This window comes from Rhinopithecus roxellana, chromosome 14, assembly GCF_007565055.1.
Source record: "Rhinopithecus roxellana isolate Shanxi Qingling chromosome 14, ASM756505v1, whole genome shotgun sequence".
Classification (NCBI taxonomy): domain Eukaryota; kingdom Metazoa; phylum Chordata; class Mammalia; order Primates; family Cercopithecidae; genus Rhinopithecus; species Rhinopithecus roxellana.
In genome coordinates, this window is record NC_044562.1 from 90,708,262 (window position 1) to 90,731,348 (window position 23,087).

The following is a 23,087-nucleotide window of genomic DNA, read 5'->3' on the forward strand; positions in this document are numbered from 1 at the left end:
ATAATAGGGTAGAGTAAGGGGAGCTCCATTTTTAAATAGCATGATCAAAGAACACCTCAATGAGAAAGTGACACTTGAGCAAATTCCAGAAGGTAGCTAGAAGTATGTTATACAGAAGACTGGGAAAGGGCGTCCAGGCAGGGTTGAGAAAGTGCAAAGGCTAAGAGGCAGACTTTGGCTACTGGAAGAGAACCAGTATGGGACAGTATGGCTAGTGGGGTAAGGGACAGAAGGAAGAAAAATAGAGTCAGTGGTAACAGGAAAGCAGATCAGGCAAGGCTCTATAGGCCATTATAGGGGTTTGGGCTATACTTTGAGATGCAAAGCCTTTAGGTTTGAAAAGAGATGATCTGACTTACCTTTCAAAAGGATCACTCTGGCTGCAGTGTGGATAATAAACTGTCAAGGGAAAGGTGAATGCAGAAAGACCAGGTGGAAGTCTATTCAAAAATCTAGATCAAGATGAAGTTGGCTTGGTGGCAGTGAAGGCGGTGAGAAGTGATCATATTCTAGGTATATTCTGAAGATAAGACCAACAGAATTTGCTGCTGGATTGGAAGAGAGGTAGAAAGAAAATAAGTAGATAAAGTCTCCAAGGAGTTTGCTTTATGAACTAAATGGATGGAATATCTATCAATTGAGATGGAGAAGACAGTGGGAGAAATAAGTCTGAAGAAAAAGAGCAGAACTTGAGGTTTAGACCAGTTAAATTTGAGCAATCTACCTGTGATGGTTAATTTTAGGTTATCAACTTCACTGGATGAAGGAATACCTAGAGAACTTGGTAAAGCATCTGGGTATGTCTCTGAAGAGTGTCTCCAGAGGAGATGGTGTATGAACCAGGACTGAGTGGGGAAGACCCATCGTCATTGTGGGTAGGCACCATCCAATTGACTGAGGGCCCCAGATAGAACAAAAAAGGCAGAGAAAAGGGGCTTTCTTCCCTCTTTCCTAGAGATGGGACACTCTTCTCTTGCTCTTGGACATCAGAACTCCAGGCTCTCCAGTCTTTGTACCGCAGGCCTTATACCAGCAGCCTCCCTTGGGTACCCAGGCCTTCAGCCTAGGACTGATAATTACACCATGGGCTTTCCTGGTTCTGAGGCTTTCTGACTTGGACTGAGCCACACGACTACCATCCTATGGTCTCCAGCTTGCAGACAGCCTGTCATATGACTTCTCAGCCTTCGTAAAGGTGTGGGTCAATTTCCATAATAAATCCCCACTCATATCCTATTGGTTCTATCTTTTTGGAGAAATATAATACGCAATTATACATCCAAATAGAGATAATGATTAGAGATGGAATATATGTACCTGGAGTTCAGGAGAAAGGGACTGGCCAAAGATACCTATATTTCCTTGAATCTAAGAAGATTTGATGCTGGTACTTTCTTGATCTTTATCAGAAACTTTCAACAGAAGAACTTCATGCAACACACTGTAACTGCCACCTTGCTGATCGTGACTAATAGGTGCCACACGATTTAAAATGTGGTTTCTCAACCTTGTCACTATTTTGGGCCAGATAATTATCCTTCAGGTGGGTTGTCCTGTGCACTGTTGGATGTTTAGCAGCACCTCTGGCCTCTACCCACTAGATGCCAGTAGTAGCACATTCCTTTGATGGACAACCAAAAATGTTGCATATCCCCAGCAGGATAAAGTAGCCCAAGTTGTGAAGCATTGTTTTACAGGGATTAAAATGGGGGGGGAAGATGGGGAAAATAAGCATATGACTGAGTGGTAACCAATTTAGCAAAGCTGAATGCTGGGCCAGCACCGGAGAAAAGCAGAGGAGCACTCAATTTATATCGTGTAACCTCGGAAGTCCCCAGAAGCAAGAGCAGACAAGTGATGGTGAGACTAAAAGCAGGAAGAATGGTTGAAAACACATTTAAGAAAGCAGCTAATTCTCAGATTCCCTCCTTTACTCACTTGCCCATGAGCAGCGATCTCAGGTACAGATTAATATCCACTCACAAGACTCAACAGACTACAGCTTGAAGCCAGATTCACTCGGCTCTGTATAAAGAAAAAGAGGACATGCTGGCATGCTAGCATCAGACATGCCATCTTCAGAGGGAGTCCAGACAGCTCACCACGGGCCCTTTTTTTTGGGCCCGTAAGTGATATCTCATTGTAAGGGAAAGAGACCACGTGGTAAGTGCAGAAAACACCCTGGCTTAGGGAAACTTCATGCTCAACGGGAACCAGCAGTACCTTGTAACAGCTAATGAGGGTAAGTTCCAGGGCCCCTTAAAGAACATGTTCATGCTCATTTACAAGAGTTATTACACTGCTGGCCAGGTGCAGTGGCTCCCAAAGTGTAATCCCAGCACTTTGGGAGGCTGAGGCAGGCAGATCACTTGAGGTCAGGAGCTTGAGACCAGCCTGGCTAACATGAGGGGACCCTGTCTCTACTAAAAAAAAGAAATACAAAAATTAGTCAGGCATGGTGGCACGTGCTTGTAATCCCCGCTACTCGGGAGGCTGAGGCACGAGAATCATGTGAACCTGGGAGGCAGAGGTTACAGTGACCTCAGACTGCACCACTGCACTACGGCCTGGGCAACAGAGTGAGACTCTGTCTCTAAAAAAAAAAAAAAAAAGTTACACTGCACACCACGAAATCAAAGTCTGTGTCTTTTCATAGGCTAATTTAGTTATTCATGGACAGTTTTCCTGGTCCATATACATTCACCAACAGGGGTCAATTTCATAATAAACAATATTACCTGGAGATATTCTATATTTAATTCTTAATCCAGTATGTGTCCAGGAAAAGAATGTCAGGAGAAGGAAAACCCAAGGTCATTTTCCATGAAGAAAAGGACTCAGACCTACTGTTAACCGTCTCTGCCTAGAGCAGTGGTGATTCTCAAATGGGGGTGGATTTTGTCCTACAAGGAACATGTAACAATGTCTGTGGACGTTTTTAGTTGTCACAACTGAAGAAGGTATGTGTACTACCGACATCCAGTGTGTACAGGCCAGGGATGCTGCTAAACATCCTACAATGCATAGGACAGCCACTCACAAAAGAAAACTAGCCCAAATGTCAACAGTGCTCATAGCTGAGAAACCCTGACCTAAAAGGATTTGATGAAAGCTCACAGACTGGAACAATGGGGATCATCCTCATGTTCCAACCCTTCTTTCCCAAATGGGCTACTGAAACACTTGGCAGCCAGCATAGAAGACTGGAAGAACCTTCTCCAGATAAGCTCACCAGCCTAAGAAAAAAGACCTAAGGATAATCCCAAAGACTATAAAAAAAAAAAAAAAAAAAAAGAATAGAATTTTAAGAAGATGCAATTAATGGAACACAATTTGGCTTGAACCAGAGAGATTTAATCAACTGAGATAAAGTCTGAAATTGAAATAGTGATCACTATATAGAAAATTAAATATTTTTAAAAATCTATTCATTCCAGTAAAAGTAAAATGATATTCTAGAAAGGGAATGTAGTCATAAGAGTATATGAAGGTTAGCAGTAAATTCCAAGTATATAGTCATTTTAACATAAACACTGAGTATTAGTTCAATCAAAATATATTTGGAGAATGGAAGAACAGGAAGGGAGAAGTGAGAAGAAGTTGTGTATAGACAGCTATAGCCTCATCTTCTGGAGTGAAAAGTCAAATACATACAACTAAAAAAAAAAACCAAGAAATGGCAATGTGTATGCAGATTTAATGATAAAGAGGTAAATTCCCTAAGAGTCAGCTAAATAAGCAAAAATTACCTCTGGGAGCAGAATATGATGTGTATATGGGTAGAGGACAGTTGTCTGTAACATATTTCATAGAACTATTTAACACCATGCATGAAAAACTAAAATATTTTTAAAACCGTATTTGCATTTAAAGACAATTTGATACATGAGTTCAGGATATATTAAAGCTTGCCTCAGTTTATTTGAATCAGAACAGACTAGACCTACGAAAAAAGCATACTGAACCAAGTTCCAGGTTTGTTAAACCACCTTTCTATACTCCTAGGTGAAGCAAAAAACAGGCTAGCTAGGTAAGACTTTTTAACTCCTTTCCCTGCTATAGTCCTGGTTTACTCACCAAACCTTACATTAAACTCTCATATTAAACATTACACCATTGAGTACTGGTATTCTTTGCAGTATTCACAGTGATATACATGGATACCACTAGATACCATTTGAAGTGTCCTTGCTGGGAGAGGGGAACTTCTCATGTTTTACTTCAATTTGCCCCTATATTGTATGAACTTTTATAACAAGCACATTTTACAGACAGAAAAACAGACACGCATATGGTATTAGAAGATCCTTAATGATTAGTTTATAACTTGTCCTCATGCATCTTAACCCAACTGAAAATACTGTAAACTGACTGGAAGTAATATCAACGTACAAAACAAAGAATGGCCAAGAAAGCACACCCCTAGTAAAATACTGCTCATATCCTAAATACAATTCCCAGGTATCACAAAATAGAAATTGGTTTTCTTTCTTCTTTTTTTTTTTTTGGAGATGGAATCTTGCTCTGCTGCCAGGCTGGAATGCAGTGGTACAATCTCGGCTCACTGCAACCTCTGACTCCCTGGTTCAAGCGATTCTCCTACCTCAGCCTCCCGAGTAGCTGGGATTACAGGCATGCGCCAACACATCCAGCTAATTATTTTTAGTAGAGATGGGGTTTCACCATGTTGGCCAGGATGGTCTCAAACTCCTGTCCTCAGGTGATCCACCCACCTCAGCCTCCCAAAGTGCTGGGATTACAGGTGTGAGCCACCGCATCAGGCCTAGAAATCAGTTTTCAAGTTCTCTATAGAATACATACCACTTAGATAAGTTTCATTTTAAATAAATGAAAGTTTATTCTTCAGATTGATAAGACTGGCTAACTTTCTTAGAAATAATTCAAGTTTATCTCCAAATCACCATGATTAATACTCCTTTTGTGCTCCACAATACCAAAAACAAAGTTACGCACATGGGTGGGTACCAAGAGTTACTGACTGATGGAAATTAATCCAAAGAATTAAATTAGGAAAAAAAATCAATGATGTCAAGTAAGAGTTAAAATTCAAGATTTTACTTTAGTACTGATTATTCATAAATAGATTCTTTTATCCCATATTAGAGTATTGTAAACACAAGCTTATTGGAAAGGTTGACTTAACTTTGCCCCACTTTTCTTCTTTCTTACTGCTACCCTATGACAGAATTACCGTCTCTTTGATGAAAAGAATTCAATAAAGGACTCTCTTTCACCAAACTCAGCTTTTGTTAGACTTGTTATCACAAATCTATTCCCCACCTTATCCAGTCACATGCTGAAAAATATTCCATCTTTTAAAAATCTGTTCATGAATAACTTATGGTTCTCTGAACCACCCTATCAGGAAGGCAGATATAGTACTACAAACTCCGGCTGGGCTCGGTGGCTCACACCTGTAATCCCAGCACTTTGGGAGGTGGGCGGATCAGGAGGTCAGGAGTTCAAGACCAGCCTGGCTAACAGGGTGAAATCTCATCTCTACCAAAAATACAAAAATTAGCCAGGCATGGTGGCATGCGCCTGTAATCCCAGCTACTCAGGAGGCTGAGGCAGGAGAATCACTTGAACCCGGGAGACAAGGTTGCAGTGAGCCGAGATCATGCCATTGCACTCCAGACTGGGCGACAGAACAAGACTCTATTAAAAAAAAAAAAAATCTGTTTATGAATAACTTTTGGTTCTCTGAACCACCCTATCAGGAAGGCAGATATAGTACTACGAACTCCATTTTACTTGTGAGAAATTGATGTTGAAGAGAATAACTCATTTAAGGTTAGTGAGTGGCAAGGAAAACTTAGAATCAAGTTTCTGATTCCACACCTGGTGGCCCTTTCCAATAAACCATACTGACTCTTCGATAATGAAATGGACGGCCGGGCACAGTGGCTCACGTCTGTAATCCCAGCACTTTGGGACACCGAGGCGGGTGGATCACCTGAGGTCAGACGGAGTTTCAGACGGAGTTTGAGACCAGCCTGGCCAACATGGTGAAACCCCATCTCTACTAAAAATACGAAAATTAGCTGGGCATGGTGGTGAGTGCCTGTAATCCCAGCTACTTGGGAGTCTGAGGCAGGAGAATCACTTGAACCTGGGAGGCAGAGGCTGCAGCAAGCCAAGATCACACCACTGCACTCCAGCGTGGGCGACAAGAGTACAAATTTCATCTCAAAAAAAAAAAAAAATGACAATGAACTGGGGTTAACCCTGTAAGCTAGAGTCTTGGAGGATCACAATGATGATATGAGTGTTTTCTTAAGTTTTACTTTAAATCAACATACATTTAAAAGCAACTATCAGCTGAATAAATAAATGGCTTTGCAAATCATTTTAATTTTTCAAATCACATGAAATGACTCAAATTATAATAAAAAATACCATTCAAGAACTTCCAAATACTAGTCATGAGAATAAAAAAGAAGAAACTAAATTTCTTCTCAATCATCTGTGTGCCACTACCATATCTGATAATATATTCCTTCTGTACTCTTGAAACCTATCTCAGAAGTATCTCTGACAAATTATAAATGTAGAAGAATTAAAAAATGTAATTATAATTACATTATTTTAATATAATTTATCCTTTATTTCAATAATAAAATAGCAGGGAAAAAGTTCCATCTATTTACCTCAGTAATTGGCTGCCCTTGATGTGTCAAATCCAGCTCTTGAGGGCGTGTCACTTTATCAATATCCAAAGAGTCCATGCTGGAGGCTGCAGAAGTGATGCTGGAACGGGAGGAATTACTAATAGAGCGTACTTCAGCATCACTCACTGTGCCTGCTGATGCGGTTCTTCTGTGCTGATTCGTTACCAAGGGTTTAGTATCTTCTAGTATAGACTGCTGAGCAGCCTCATCCATACTCAAAGACGCCTGTTCTAACTGTGCAGTGACGTCGTCCAGGGAGTAGCTGGCATGGGAAGGTTTAGCTATCCTATTAGATGAAGAAGATAATCCTTTCAAGGTGCCAGGTTTCGATGTATGTCGGCTAACAGGCAATTTCTGAGTAGCTTTTGTTTCTGTGATTTGACGCTTACTGTTTCCTGAACCAATACTGCTGAGCTCCTGCTCTATAGAGCAAAGATCAGCCATCAAGGCATCCAGATCCACAGTCTCTCCCTGATTCAGAGCTTCTGCAATGAACAACACATAATGTTTCCAGAATTTATACATTCTATTATAAATAAGTTGATAAATGAAGATGATGAAGCAAAAGAATATATTCTGTTGGGCCTAAAGCAAATAAAATTAAGTATTACTGGTTTTTGTTTTAAATTCCAAGAGAAATTTTTAGAAGTACACAGTCCTCCTCTTTTAAGGCTTGTAATAATCAAAAAAGAATAAATTATGAGTTCAAAGACAAAAACACCACAAAAATCTTATACTATTCCATGGTTTTAACCACATTTCTCTGTGCAACTTTTTAGCACAGGCTTCAATACACTGTTAATATGATCAATGCTTCGGCAGAGCTGAGGGCATAAAAAGAGAAGTCAAAAGTCTAAAAAATTACAGACTGAGAGGTCAGTATTATAAACCTGACTAGGTGGAATATAACAGATAAAGGCCACAGTGGCTGCTTTAAAAATTACTAACAAGTAATTTCACTGGACTTTAATCCAGTGAGAAAACAATGCAATTAAGTTTGCTGTGGGGTTCCACCTGGGTATGTAGTTTGTGAATTATTAATAAAACCAACTATCTTTTAGTTACATTCTAGTTTGCTTTTTTCTGTGATATTTTCAATTAGTAATATTAATAAAATACACAAATCAAGAAATTTAAGGGCCGGATGCAGTGGCTCACACCTGTAATCCCAGCACTTTGGGAGGCCGAGGCAGGCAGATCACCTGAGGTCAGGAGTTCGAGACCAGCCTGGCCAACATGGTGAAACCCCATCTCTACTAAAAAAATACAAAATTAGCCAAGTGTGGTGGTGCATGCCTGTAATCCCAGCTACTTGGGAGGCTGAGGCAGGAGAATCGCTTGAACCTGGGAGGCAGAGGTTGCAGTGAGCCGAGATTGTGCCACTGAACTCCAGCCTGGGCAACAAAAACAAAACTGTCTCAAAAAAAAAAAAAAGAAAAGAAAAGAAAAGAAAAAAGAAATTTAAGAACTTGGTCAAGTTACGCATGTAGCTTTTATACTGAATTTTTATATTTGGAATTGTAGTTGTACTGCTCCTACATTATGTGACTTAGCACACTATTTTACATTTTATTTCCAATTACATCTTACCATTCAAGTTGTATATGGAAAAGCGGTAAGAAAAGTTGGCCATGTTTGTTTCCTGGCGAAGAGGAGATCTTTTTACTGGTTCCATGGGTTTGTCAGAATCCAAACTCTTTATAAAAAGAAAGTTTAATAGTCATATTAAATTCAGGTTTCAATAATATAAAAAAGATGAAGTTTGTTTTATGATTAAGTGAACTGCCACACTATAATTAATAAAACCAAAGTTCTCCTAAGTCATAGCCTTAAGGAAAAGTATAATTGTTTTTCACATTATTATTTTGGTTATACTTATTTCAATCTTTAGATACATGCTTACTGTTTTTTTTTTTGGAGATGAAGTCTCATCCTGTCACCCAGGCTTAAGTGCCGTGCCATAAGCTTGGCTCACTGCAACCTGTGCCTCCCGGGTTCAAGAGATCCTCCCGAGTAGTTGGGACCATAGGCATGTGCCACCATGCTCAGCTAGTTTTTGTATTTTTAGTAGAGACAGGGTGTTACCATGTTGGCCAGGCTGGTTGCGAACTCCTAGCCTCAAGTAATCTACCCACCTCGGTCTCCCTAAGCGTTGGGATTGCAGGCGTGAGCCACCATATCCGGCCTATGCTTACTTTTAAAGGCACTTGACACTGTCATAGTTCAGAGTAAATATCTTTTCAAATATATTAAGTATAGTGACTGACTTCATTTTATATACATGCACTATAAAATAAGTGAGGTATATGAATACGGACACGGTAAGCTAAGAAACAGGTGTGGTGGCTCACGCCTGTAATCCCAGCACTCTGGCAGGTAGAAGTGGGCGGATCACCTGAGGTCAGAAGTTCAAGACCAGTTTGGCCAACAGGGGGAAACCCCGTCTCTACTAAAAGTACAAAAATTAGCTGGGCGCAGTGGTGGGTGCCTGTAATCCCAGCTACTTGGGAGGCTGAGGCGGGAGAATGGCTTAAGCCTGGGAGGCGGAGGTTGCAGTGAGCTGAGATCACATCACTGCTACTGCTCTCCAGCCTGGGTGACAGAGTGAGACTCAAAGTCTCCAAATAATAATAATAATAATAATAATAATAAAATAAAAATAAAAAATAAAAAAAAGACATAGAAACTACACAGGGCGTTTTGTTCTTTCTTTCCTCAAAGGGATTTGGTTTAGGTCCAGGAAAAGCCTCAATCTTTGCTATATGAAGTACTCTGAAGATAATGGACAGTTATGGATTTAAAATTATTGAGACCCAAGACTCACTAATTTTTTTAATGAAAAGTGATTACAAGTTCAAACAATGATGAAATGTTCTTGTCCTTCTCCAGTTCTATCAAGATGAGGGCAAATTGTAACCCAGCTACACTGCCTGTATACTTTGGGTAGGGTGACTTGTAAGTTACACTTGTAAGTTTAAATGATACTCTTTTTCTCTCTAACCTTTCTACAGCAAGGAAAAAAGATATTTACAACAGAGAAATTCAGAGAAAGGGTCAGTAGTTATTGTTTGTTTAACAGATTCACAAAATATAAGGATTAGTGTTTTAAAACTTTAATTTCTATCTAAAGTAAGTACTGAATAAGCTTCAAATTTTAAAAGAATGCTGGATATTCTATTGGTTTATAATGCTATCTTTTTATTTTTTTGGAGACAAGGTCATGCTCTGTTGCCCAGGCATGAACTCTTTTAACCTTTTTAAAGGGGTTGCTGAGAATTTTATAAAAGCTATGAACCTTCTTCCAGAAAAATGTACATACATACAAAATTTTACAAACTATTTTAGAAGACTGACCAACTACCTAAAAACTTTAAAATTTAAACTTGTTTTAATTCTAAGTTGAAAATACCATACCACTGAATACGTGATATAGGTGTACAGATAACACTGTAATGAACTAAAGTAATGAAATAAACAAGAAACTTGAGGTTTTAGCCATAAACTTCATAAGTCAAACATTTCTTGAAAATGTTCTAAGTGTTATAAAGCAGTGAGTCACACTATACAATGGTTTTAATCTTTTTTTCTCTCTAAAGACAGATTTATATAATGAAAAGAACAGCCACATCACTAGTGGCTCTTCACACTTTTATGTCAGGCAACTTAAAATACAGGGGAAAGTACAAGGTACCAAACCAGTAGAAACACTGCTTTCAGGGGAGCATCATGTAGTTCCTACTCCACTGAGAGCAGCTGGACCAATAGCTACCTGCCTTTTCTCTTTTGGGCCCCTTGTCCCAAGCATGGACAATAAAACCACATGGTCAAGAACACCCCACATGTCAGCTGGCCCTTGCATACTTTCTCCATGCAATATCATTTTCTATTTGCTCTTCTTTGCTTCCTCTCTCTCCCAGCACAGAACTGCATAGCCTAGCGATAATCTCTATGCCAAAATCACACTTTTTATAAATTAAGAATTAAACAAAGAATTTGGCACTTAGAGATATAAGACATCTCTGACAAAAAATGTCACTTCTTCTGATTAGAGGGAATGATACCTATGAAATCCTAGTAGGAGTTGAAAACATTCTACCCTGGCCAGCACGCCTGTAATCCCAGCAGTTTGAGAGGCTGAGGTGGGTGGATCACCTGAGGTCAGGAGTTCGAGATCAGCTTGGCTAACATGGTGAAACTGTCTCTAATAAAACTACAAAACCAGCTGGGCATGGTGGCGCATGCCTGTAATCCCAGCTACCCGGGAGGCTGAGACAGGAGAATCGCTTGAACCCGGGAGGTGGTGGTTGCATTAAGCCAGGATCTCACCACTGCACTCCAGCCTGGGTGACAGGAGTGAGACACCGTCTCAAAAAAAAAAAAAAAAAAAAAAATTCCCCCAAAATACAGTATTAACAGATTATGGTCACAAAGATGTCTGCCTTTCAAAATGATCTAGCAAGAATTACATGAAGAGTTTATCACTTTGAACTCTAGATTGCTACAAAAATAAGCTGCTAGTACTTTAAGCTTCCACCTTGACCACCTTACTTTTCCTTCAGTTAAGGAATCTCATACTCATGCAATTTTGCACAAATGTTCTTCCCAAAGACATTATTTATGAGTAAATACGTTTTGTTCTAATGTTCTCATTGCCATGAAGTCAAATTTATTTAGTAAACATAACCATCTTCATATACTGAATATAATGTATTACTGGGGCAATAACAATAGTACCCTTTTATTCTAAAAAGTGTGCTGGTTTAGAGGACAAAGTTACCGATTTTAAAAACCCAAGATCGAATAAAGCAAAATGAAAAGATTTTGCCACTGCTTTAAAATGCAGCCCAGAATTAGGTTTTGTCAGTATTCTGCAATCATGTCACAGAAAATATTTACATGGGACCAGGCACGGTAGCTCATGCCTGTAATCCCAGCACTTTGGGAGGCCAAGGCAGGTGGATCACGAGGTCAGGAGATCGAGACTATCCTGGCTAACATGGTAAAACTCCATCTCCACTAAAAAATACAAAAAATTAGCCGGGCATGGTGGTACCTGTAGTCCCAACCACTCAGGAGGCTGAGGCAGGAGAATAAAGTGAACCCAGGAGGCAGACCTTGCAGTTAGCCAAGATCGCACCACTGCACTCCAGCCTGGGTGACAAAGTGAGACTCCGTCTCAAGAAAAAAAGAAAATATTTACGTGGAAGGAAACTACTTATGTTGAAAATGTATTCAAATTTACTAAGGTAATAGGGTTTGCTAAAATTTAGACTTTTGAATTTCAGGCTTTAAAAGTTTTTAGCTAATTATCCCATATTTATGAAACATATATTAAGCAACCCCTCTAGATGAACAGAGCCTCCCTCACAAGTATTTTTTTTTAACATCCTTAAAATAACTATAGATTCTTAACATCTTCTGTTCTAGAATGACTTCATTTACTTGTCAATACTTTGAACATTTCTTCCTTTCCGGCAATATTTTAAAATTTAACTTATATCCATATCCTCTTCTGCATATTAAACTTTTAACTCAATGATGACTTCAAATCCTCAACCAGTTTTTCAAGCATTACGTCCAACCTGAGTAAGTTTGTCTAGTTCTCCAAGCCAGGCTCCAAACATTTTGTCCAGGTCCTGATCTTCCTTGTCACTGTCTTCTTCAGCACCATGATCAATTTCTTCATCTGATAGCTGCTCCATCTGAAATACAGACATTTGTGTAGAATGAATAGTAAGTTACAGGTTTAACTTGAAAAATTATGCTGTATATGCTCTGATATATTATTAGCCTCTGGAGTCAAATCTTGAAAACTAGAAATTACATTCTAAAAGAAAATCTTAAGTCATTAATGCAGACAGTGTTGACAAGTGAGTACAAACAAAGAATAAAGTTTCAATTTTTTTAGGAAACTGTAAAAGAAAAGCCAACAGTATCAAATTATGACCAGAATCACATTACTAAAAAATTTAACAGAGCACTCCTTTCAATCAGCAGAGGACATAAGAGTAGTATAGTTCTCTCCACTACTAGATCCTAGGACACCCAAACACCAAAAGGAAGCCATTTCAGAAGACTTAATGGAAGAAGTTATTGTCCTGTTTATTCTGTAAAAATCTGTTTAGATATCAATAGGTATCCCACAAAACCTGAGTCCAACAAGTATTTAAGAGAAAATTTGACAAAACAAAAATCTTAATCTAGTTTTGTTTCTATTCTATCCTCTTACCCTCACTTTCTATCCCATTTGTCTTCTTTCTCTACCTTACTTCCTCATCAGTTCCAACAAAAGGAGGAAACAGAATTGAAAACTTCTAAATCCAGATCTAAATCCTGTATGTGGTGACTTTTCAAATATAAGTCCCTTGAAAGAAGAAATTATTTTCCTTCTTCCCACTAATAAAATAGTGTGAGCGGGCGCAGTGGCTCGCGCCTGTAATCCCAGCACTTTGGGAGGCCAAGGCGGGTGGATCACCTGTGGTCAGGGGTTCGAAACCAGCCCGGCGAACATGGCAAAACCCCATCTCTACTAAAAATACAAAATTGGACGGGCGTGGTGGCGCATGCCTGTAATCCCAGCTACTTGGGAGGCTGAGCCAGGAGACTCACTTGACCCTGGGAGGCAGAGGTTGCAGTGAGCCGAGAACATGCCACTGCACTCCAGTCTGGGCAACAAGAGTGAAACTCCATCTCAAAAAATAAAATAAAAAATAAAATAAAATAAAATAGTGTGGTATCTGACATGGAACTTGCACATTATTTTGGGAAGACGGGAAGAAAAATTACATAAAACAATGTAAGATCAATAACTGATTAATTTGATAAATATGAATATTTCAACATTAAGGGCCCTAGGAAATCTTCAAATAAACATTAGCTTTGCTTAACCAGTCAGCATATTCCAAAATTAAAATTAAACTCAGGCAGGCATGTTAGTATGAACTTGAAACAAATTAAATGCTTTTATTTTTTTCAAGTTAGCAGATTATAACCCCTGGTTTACAAAGTTATGGTAGGTACTTTATGTTTCTTAATATCATAGTTACTAAAATCTGATAAAATGTTATTTCTGGAAGAAAACCCAGCATATTCCTAAGTTATTTGACCACAATCCCTTTTCCTTCAACTTCTGTCCCAGGGACACAATGAGTATCATCACCATATGTTACATTAAATACTCCTGACTCACATTTCTAAAACACGAATTTTGTTACGGTAGATCTAGGCAATATTTGGAATATAGCCTGTCAGCTGGTTTAAGCAATTCCTCCAAGATTATATAGTGCATGGGCATTCCATTAAAAAAGATAGGCCTAATCTTTACGAGCTTGATATACATATGCCAGGGTATCAATGAGTCCCTTCCAAAATTCAAGTGTTGCCAATGTGATAGTATTAAGGGGTGGGGCCTTAATAAAGCCCCATAAAGCCTCCTTCTTTATTAAAGGTATTAAGGACTTTATAAAAGAGATTTCATGAAGCACTGGTTACCTTGTTCTTCTACTCTCTGCTATGCGAGGGCACATCTCGTGCCTCCCTGTGGAGGAAGCCAGCAACAAGCCCTCACCAGACGCCAAATGTCAGTGCTTTAATCTTGTACTTCCCAGCCTCCAGAACAATAAGAAAATTAATTTCTGTTCTTTATATATTACCCAGTCTCGGGAATTTTATTGCAGCAGCACACAATGACTGACATCTTCAAAGAAGCAATCCACAAAATTATATCTGGGATCCTTAAAGATTAGAAGACAATGTAAGGAATCTAATTATCTGACAAGGTATCATGAAGTTAAATTTTCAATCTTATTTCACTATACAAACTTTTGCAGAAAGGGTCAAATGTTGCAAAATTAAACTGAATGTATTTTCAGATGCTGAAAATCAGATCATCCCTCATTTAATTACTTAAGGGAAATAATTTTCTAATTTTCCTAATACTGGGAAGAACCACAGCTAACCAATATCTCTAATAAATATATCTCTAATAGAAACTGGTAATTTCCATTTCTTAATCTTTTATCACTGAAATCATATATAAACCAGGTCATTCTACTGTGGCAAGTGAAAAATAGATCTACCAATTTCCCAATTCATAAATCTGATTCTTAAAAAGATTTGGTTTTTATAATTTGTGACTATTATTTATAAGATTTTATTCATTACTACATAATTGATAGGTCAATCTCAATAGAAACTTGGTATCAGAGTTCATTAAGCGATCTACTGATGAAAAACATAAAATATTAGTGAAAAGAAAAACCTTGGCCGGGTGCAGTGGCCCATGCCTGTAATCCCAGCACTTTGGGAGGCTGAGGTGGGCGGATCACGAGGTCAGGGGATTGAGACCATCTTGGCTAACACGGTGAAACCCTGTCTCCACTAAAAATACAAAAAAATCAGCCGGGTGTGGTGGCAGGAGCCTGTAGTCCCAGCTACTCGGGAGGCTGAGGCAGGAGAATGGGGTGACCCCGGGAGGTGGAGCTCGCAGTGAGTGGGAGATCACACCACTGCACTTCAGCCTGGGTAACTGAGCGAGACTCCGTCTCCAAAAAAAAAAAAAAAAAGAAAAGAAAAACCTCATCTGACCAGATGACTTAATTACTCAAATAGTTGCTAGTCTGAGAACACCAAGGAGCAGTAATAGCCAGTTTTCATAAAGAGGGTTAATAAGTAACATAATTTGGAACATACTTGCTTTTACTCCCTAATCTTTGAAAGTAAACACACTGGAATAACCCAGAAAATATCCTAGGAGGAATTCTGTTTTGAGATAGTGATACTTATTCTTAGTTACATTTTATATTTCTTAAGTACATTTAAAATAACTGGGCCTGCAGCACTGTTGTCCAACAGATACCATTATGTCACTATTGGCAGAGATAGCAGCTTTAGTAACTTTAATGAGTATTTTAGGCAATAATACGCAAGGCACTGGATTTATGGTGACTATATTATCCATAGTAAAAATCTGGTCACATGATAGAATATTTAGATGACTCATCATCAGGAAAATCTGTGATGTATGAACATAACACACACTAAGAGGAAGTTACAATCAAAGAGAACAGGGAGAGAACATTAGTCATAGCCCTCCACGAACCATTGTGATAGGCAGGTATTATATCATTCCCATTTTATAAATGAGGAAAGCTAATCAGAAAGGGTGGCAAGCTCCGTTCTTGGAGAAGGGCTTAGAGGACAGCACTCCAGGTTCACTGTTTCAAACAACACCTCCAATTTCAGGCATCTTACAGATAGGGCTTCCATATTAGATATCATTTAAACCAAGAGTTCATATTTTAAAAAATGATTTTAAAAAAGGTTTAAATCCTGGACTTCTGAGAACAGACTGTAACTGCCCATAAGAAAATGGCATACTGGGAAAAATAAAACAACAGGAAAACAACATTATAAGATAAGTATAAAATAGTTCAAAATAAAGAAATAATTTAAATTACAATGGAGTCAAAGAGAACCACAGTCATGTGCTCATAATGATGTTTAGATCAATGACAGACTATTTATACAATGGTGGTCCCATTAAGTATTTTTACTGTATCTTTTCTAAGTTTAGATACCATTGTATTGCAATTGTCTATAGTGCTCAGTACAGTAACATGCTGAAAGGTTGTAGCCTAGGAGTAATAGGCTATACTCTATAGCCTAGGTGTGGAGTAGACTATACCACCTAGGTTTGTGTAAGTACAATTTATTATGCTGGCACAACAATGAAATTATTTAATAAACCATTTCTCAGAAAGTATCTTCATCATCAAATGACACATGACTGTACAGACACTGCATCCAAAGCTAGTGTGTTTTAAACTGAGTTTTTTCCTACTATTCAAACAAGCTACTTGGGTTTTAAAAATCCCTTTAAAATTTTTCATTTATAGTTTTGTTTTTATCTAGACTACTACTGCAGACTTAAGGAAAATATCACTAGAGAACAATGACAGCAATGACAGAGAAACATAAAATTAACAGAAAGTTGAAGTATCTATTGAACATTAACCACTTATGTTACTTTTGCCAATTCTGTCCTATTTTCAATTTGTCCCTATGTGGACTAGTTTAAAAAAAAAAAACTGGCTGGGTGCAGTGGCTCACACCTGTAATCCCAGCACTTTGGGAGGCCGGGGAGGATGGATCACCTGAGGTCAGGAGTTAGAGACTAGCATGGCCAAGAAGGTAAAACCCCGTCTCTAGAAAAATTAGCCAGGCATGGTGGTGGGCGCCTGTAATACCAGCTACCTGGGGGGGCCAAGGCAGGAGAATCGCTTCAACCCAGGAGGCAGAGGTTGCATGCAGTGAGCCAAGATCGTGCCATTGCTCTCCAGCCTGAGCAATGAATGAAACTCCATCTCAGAGAAAAAAAAACTTAAGTAACTTACTCGGAGACTTTCCAAAAAAGACTTAGGTCCTATAACATTTCTTAAAGAATTCACAATCTAAAACACACTCTCCATTCTCTAAATGCTGACGTTGATGAACCTTGTTCTCCAATTCCCCAATAGAGCATAATTTCCATTAACCATACACATCAAATGAGGTACCCCCAGACATTTGCTTATAGGCTCGGCACCATCTTGGGTCAGCAAATCTAGTAGGGAAATGCAATCCTTCTTGCCAATTCCTTGACATCCACATCCTACCCATCCTAAAAATCGTTTGTATTTTAACTGCTATATATCGCCAAATGAATCACAAGTCTAAACCTGAATTTTCTAAACATAATGCCCCTACTAGAAACAATGACATCAGAAAATAATCTAACAGTCAACTGTCCTTCCAATCAAAGGGAAGAAAAATGAAAGAAAACAACTTATAAATCATCAAAAAAAAAATTGGATTTAAAAATAGATAGCTTCTAACATAATGCTCTTCCTTAATGGTATCCAAATAGACCCAAGGAAACTATAATGCATACTATAACAAATCCTATTAAATTATTCTATGATTATAGTATTAGGTACTTTGGGGGGAATATATTGAGGTTCTACTTAAATTCCGTGCTCCATTACACATAAGGGAAACTATGTCCTGAAAGAGTAAATGTACCCTACTACAAATAAAGTTTACTCCCCAAAGCACAGATGTACTGAAGACAGAATAAAATCCAAAGTCATTCACAGACTGACAATGGCCTGTCCAATCCTAACCTTCAGTGACCTCTCTTACCACCCTCCCCTTTCCCTCCTCCCACTTCCAGCAACACTGTACTGCTTGCTGATCCTTGGAACAAAGACTTGCTCCAAACATCCAGCATTTTCAATGCCAGATCCTTTGACTGGAACTCTCTCCTCCAGATAGCAGCATGGCTCACTCATTCAAGTCTGCTTAAATGACCATTCTACCAAAAGAGTCCACCTTCCTTGATACTTCCGGTCTCGTTTGGTTTTATTTTTCTTCACAGCACCGATCACCATCTGTCCCACCATCTCTCTTCTTCCACTAGAAGGAATGCTCCAGAGTGGAGCAAGGACTTTGGTTGCCTTCTGTATCTACAATGCTTGCAATGGTGCCTGGCTTATAGCAGGTGTCATTAAATATCTGCCAGATGAATACCTAACATTCAAACACACACATATGGTTAAATATGATGCACATTTTTTGAAAGGTCTCTAAAGAGCTAGCATGGCCAAAATCCACACACACACAAAATCAATATAATAAAGGACAAACTCCCTTCCAAAGAGGTGCTCATGTGCATACATGAGCTTGAGAAGGGTATGCTAAAACAAAACAAAACAACACAAAAAACCCCACAACTTTTATTCATTCAACAAATATTTACTGAGTAGTTACCACAGGCCAGGCCCTATTCTAGGAACCAAGAATAAAGCAGTGAAACAAGTGAGATAAAGTCTCTTTCCTAGTGAATCCTTCGTCTACTGGCATGAAGAATGAAGGAGAGTCAGCTATAGAAATCTAGGGAAGAATGAGCAGAGAAAACAACCAAAGACTAAGGTAGGAATAAGCCATGTGTATTTAATGCAAGGAAAAACTTTACTATAGTTGGAACCCAGAGACCTAGTAAAAGAGTAGTAGAATCTGAAGTCAAGAGAGGCAGACAGGGAATAGAGCATCTATGACCTAGTAAACTTAGTAAACTTAGGGTTTTATTTTAAGTCCCTTCTTTATATATAAGCAGGGTCTTGGTATAAAGGATTTAATGCTTCTTAAAAAGATTACTCAAATTGCTTTTGGTGAAAAGACTGTAAGGATGGAAAGAACTAGACGAGACCAAGAAGACTACTGCAATGGTCCTGTTGAGAAATGATAAAGACCTCAACTAAGTTGATGGAGATGAACAACGGAGATAAAGACGATGATGATGATGATAGCTAATACTTATTGAATAAATATGGATAAGGCATTATTCCAAGTGTAGTATATGTATTAATTCATTTAACCCTTATAATAACCCTATAAAGTAGGTACTATTAAGCCATTTACTGATGAAACTGAGCAGGTACATAGTTTGCCATGGCTGCAGAGCCAGAATTCAAACTTAAGACAGTTACCACTACTACCCAGGTTCTTAACTATTGTATAATATTGTCTCTCCCTGAGATGAAATGAAGTAATGTGCAAACTTAGGATATTTTTCTGCAGTAAAGTCAAAAGAACTTAATGAAACACTAAATGGGGGGAGGGGGGCAAAGAAAAGAGTAATCAAGGATAATGCCTAGATTTCTGTTTTAGTAAGTGGTGGTGATAACATCAACTAAGACTAGTGAGAAGCAAGTTGGGGGAAGAGGTGGATTCTGTTTTGAAGATAGAGTAGTGATGTCTAGCAATCATCCAACTAGGAAAACTATGAGGAAAGGTTAAGATTCAGCTGATAAGAAGGCTTAGTTTAATCTATTATTTTGAAACCATATTTATTACAGAAAAATCACAGAATACAGCTAACAATGATTTAACTAATATTTTAAACTCATTTACATGTAGTTTATTCATGAAAAACAGAATAATGGAAGAATGATCTACTCCTTCTTATACACTGGTTGGTTTCATTTTACCAATAACAGTAAATAATTGTGCCCAATTATTACAGGTTAAAACCTGTATATAGTAAGCTCCACTATGCATAATGAAGCTATCTATTTCAGTATTCTTTAGTATGAAACAGTATTATTCCTGCTAAATTTTCCATAAAGTTATTTATTCAAGCCTATTTTCCCTATTAACCTTCCTCTCAGGAGATATTTTGGTTTACTATTCAATACCCTCATTGTAAAACAAAACAGTGATTATCAAGAAGGTTGAGCTTAGATTAGGGCTTTAAAATTTGGTTAAATACATTACATATAGGGCAATTATAAAGGGCAAAAGACAAGGTGTGTATTTTTGAGAATGTCATGAGATTGACTCGAAGAGAACTACAGTGGGACCTTGAAAGCCAAGCCTATTTTTTTTTTTGCCCGAAGCAACTGGATTCTCTTTTTTTTTTTTTTTTTTTTTTAATGATGGGGTCACCCAGGCTGGAGTGCAATGGCACTAACACATCTCACTGAAGCCTGGACCTCCCAGGCTCAGGCAATTCTCCTGTCTCAGCCCCCTAAGCAGCTGGGACTACAGGCATGCACAACCACGCCCGGCTAATCCTTTGTACTTTTTTGTAGAGATGGGATTTCGCCAGGTTGCCTTGGCCTGATCTTGAACTCCTAAACTCAGGCAATCCTCTGGCCTCGGCCTCCCAAAGTGCTGGGATTACAGGTGTGAGTCACTGCACCCTGCCAACAACTGGATTCTTAAGCATAGAAGTTAAAGGGTCAGGGGCAGAAATGGCATTTTATAGAGAACGTAACTATGTATAAGAGTTTTTACACGCCTGTAATCCCAGCACTTTGGGAGGCTGAGGCAGGCAGATCACCTGAGGCCAGGAGTTCAAGACCAGTCTGGCCAACATGGCGAAACCATACAAGGGTATAGAGATGTGAGAACGACATGTTAGAACTCAAGTGACTTAGCATTTCTGAAGCATAGGATGGGTGGTGTAGACTCATGGAAAATGAGGCTAGAGAGGAAGAAGGGGCAAAATCCTAAGCCATACCAAAAACTTCGGACTTTGTATCCCGTAGGGCAATGTTATTCCAATTGTGGTTTGTTGATGACCTGCATCAAAATTACCTGGGGTGGATCTTTTAAAGTCAGTTTTAAAATGGCCCACTCAAGATCTACTGAATACTAATGTCAAGAAGATGGGGTATTTTCAACAAGTTACTCAGGGTATTGCTTATACCCACTTAAGTTTAACAAAGTATAAACAACTATGTTGTTTAATAATTACTGGGAGCTCTTACAAGACAATAAGTAATGCCATTTTGTGTAAAATTTTGTTAAAGGTAAATCTGGGCTCCTTAAATGAGTACTAGAATGAGTACTCTTTAAAACCATAAGGAAATTAGGTACCAAGAGGATACATCATTAACACACCCCAATTACTCCTCTTCCATTACAATAGTCTCATGCTTCCTCTCACAGTTATTCACTTGCAAATAAATTTTAGTTCTTTATTTCTAGTTATGTTTCAGTAGCTTTCTCACAAAAATGGTTTTAGAAACACCTCTTATGCTGTTCTAACCTGAAAAAAATAATTCTAAAGAAAAACATGCACTAGAGAAAGGGACAGGAGGGAGACGAAGACTTCCATGTTCAAGGAGTACCCCCAACTGTGCAAGTTACAATTGTTGCAAAATAAAAGCAAGAGGAAGGAAATCTAAATCAAACAAGAGAAACAATAAGAAAAAAAAAATGTTAAATTTAGTAAGGCACAAAAAGAGGAAGAGGACTCATCAAAAGGAGGAGAGAGGAAGTCAGAGCAGAGAAGGAAAAGGAAAGAAGTAGGACACTCATAACGTAAAATGGAAAGATAACTGTAGGGGATTAATTACTTATCAGATGGGGCAGTGCCTGGTATGTTTGGTTTCTTTCTGTCACGACCTACAACTACACTTATTTTAAAACAGGACCTTTAGTTCTGCTGTGAATGAAGTGCTATTATGTATAAATTGCCAAATGGAAACTGGGTATTTAATAAACAGTCTGGGAAGTTTTAAAAATGAATTTGCATGGCCAGGCATGGTGGCTCACGCCTGTAGTCCTAGCACTCTGGAAGGTCAAGGCGGGCAGACTGCTTCAGCCCAGGAGTTTGAGACCAGCCTGGGCCACATGGCGAGACCTCATCTCTTTAAAAAATAAGGATAATTTTATAGCTTTTGCTCCCAATTTATAAGGCAGACGAGTTAAAAAAAAAAAAAAGAAAAGTTAAAAGTTGCTGTTTATACACCCATCACTGAAGTTTCCTCTGTTGATTAGTGACCCTCAACAGAAAGGGCCTACAGAAAGGTTCTACTTAGGATCCAAACCTTCGAAAATACTCTGCGTACAGAGCATCAAGCTAAGTATTATGCAGACAAAAAAAAAAAAAAAGCAAAAAACAAATTCCATAACTTCAAAGAACATTAATGCTAACTGCAGGAGAGAGAACAGGGCTCACTGCAGCCTTGACCTTCTGGGCTCAAGCAGTCCTCCTGCCTCAGCCTCCCTGAGTAGCTGGGACGACAGGGGCAAGATATCTTAACAAATTATCTAGCAACAAAGTTCCTTTTGTAGACCAGTGCACGAAGCAAATTTAAAGGAAGTTACGGTCTCCTACGTGTTGAAAGGGACTAAGAAGGAAGTAATGTGCTATGCTCTTCAGATTCAGAGGCTTCATAGAAGCAAGCGTGAGTTAACTAGCTACCAGGGAACTTGCATGGATGGCCTGGTTCTCAAGAGTGAGCTGACACCTGGAATTCAGTTTTGTAAAATTGCCACATGGAACCAAACCTTCCTAGTAGAAAGGTATGCTATTCTTGGGCCAGTCATGGTAAATTTTTCTTTACCCAGAGGACAGAGAAGCACTAGGGAAGATGATTTACACCCTTATGCCATCTCTTTGATTTAAGCCTTCATTTCTGACAACCCAGGATGTAACTAACACATCCACTACATTATCATCTACATTAACTGTGAAGTAATTTAAGATCATATAATGAAGCATAAAAACAAACTAGAACTATTTTAACAGTTGGTAGAGACTGTAATGCCTAAGAGCTATTAATCAAATTCAAAGGCAATTTTGTTTATGTTGTATTTATCAGGCACTTAAACGAACCCTTAGAAAAAGAATTCCTGGCCAGGCACGGTAGCTCATGCCTGTAATCCCAGCACTTTGGGAGGCCGAGGTGGGCGGATCACGAGGTCAGGAGATGGAGATCATCCTGGCTAACACGACGAAACCTCATCTCTACTAAAAATGCAAAACATTAGCCGGGCATGGTGGTGGCCGCCTATAGTCCCAGCTACTCGGGAGGCTGAGGCAGGAGAACGGCATAAACCTCA

General features: G+C 38.7%; 1 protein-coding gene across 3 annotated transcripts in view; it reads right to left on the reverse strand.

The window, feature by feature from the left end:
• Positions 1 to 23,087, reverse strand: part of RAPH1 (Ras association (RalGDS/AF-6) and pleckstrin homology domains 1) — a 105,674-nt gene that overhangs the window by 49,600 nt on the left and 32,987 nt on the right. For all 3 annotated transcript variants that reach the window (XM_010352621.2, XM_030916196.1, XM_030916195.1), the window contains exons 2-4: positions 12,275 to 12,394; positions 8,283 to 8,388; positions 6,672 to 7,177 (exon numbers count right to left, since the gene is read on the reverse strand). In XM_010352621.2, the coding sequence (XP_010350923.2) occupies positions 6,672 to 7,177; positions 8,283 to 8,388; positions 12,275 to 12,394 (732 nt within the window). The remainder of the gene's footprint in view (positions 1 to 6,671; positions 7,178 to 8,282; positions 8,389 to 12,274; positions 12,395 to 23,087) is intronic.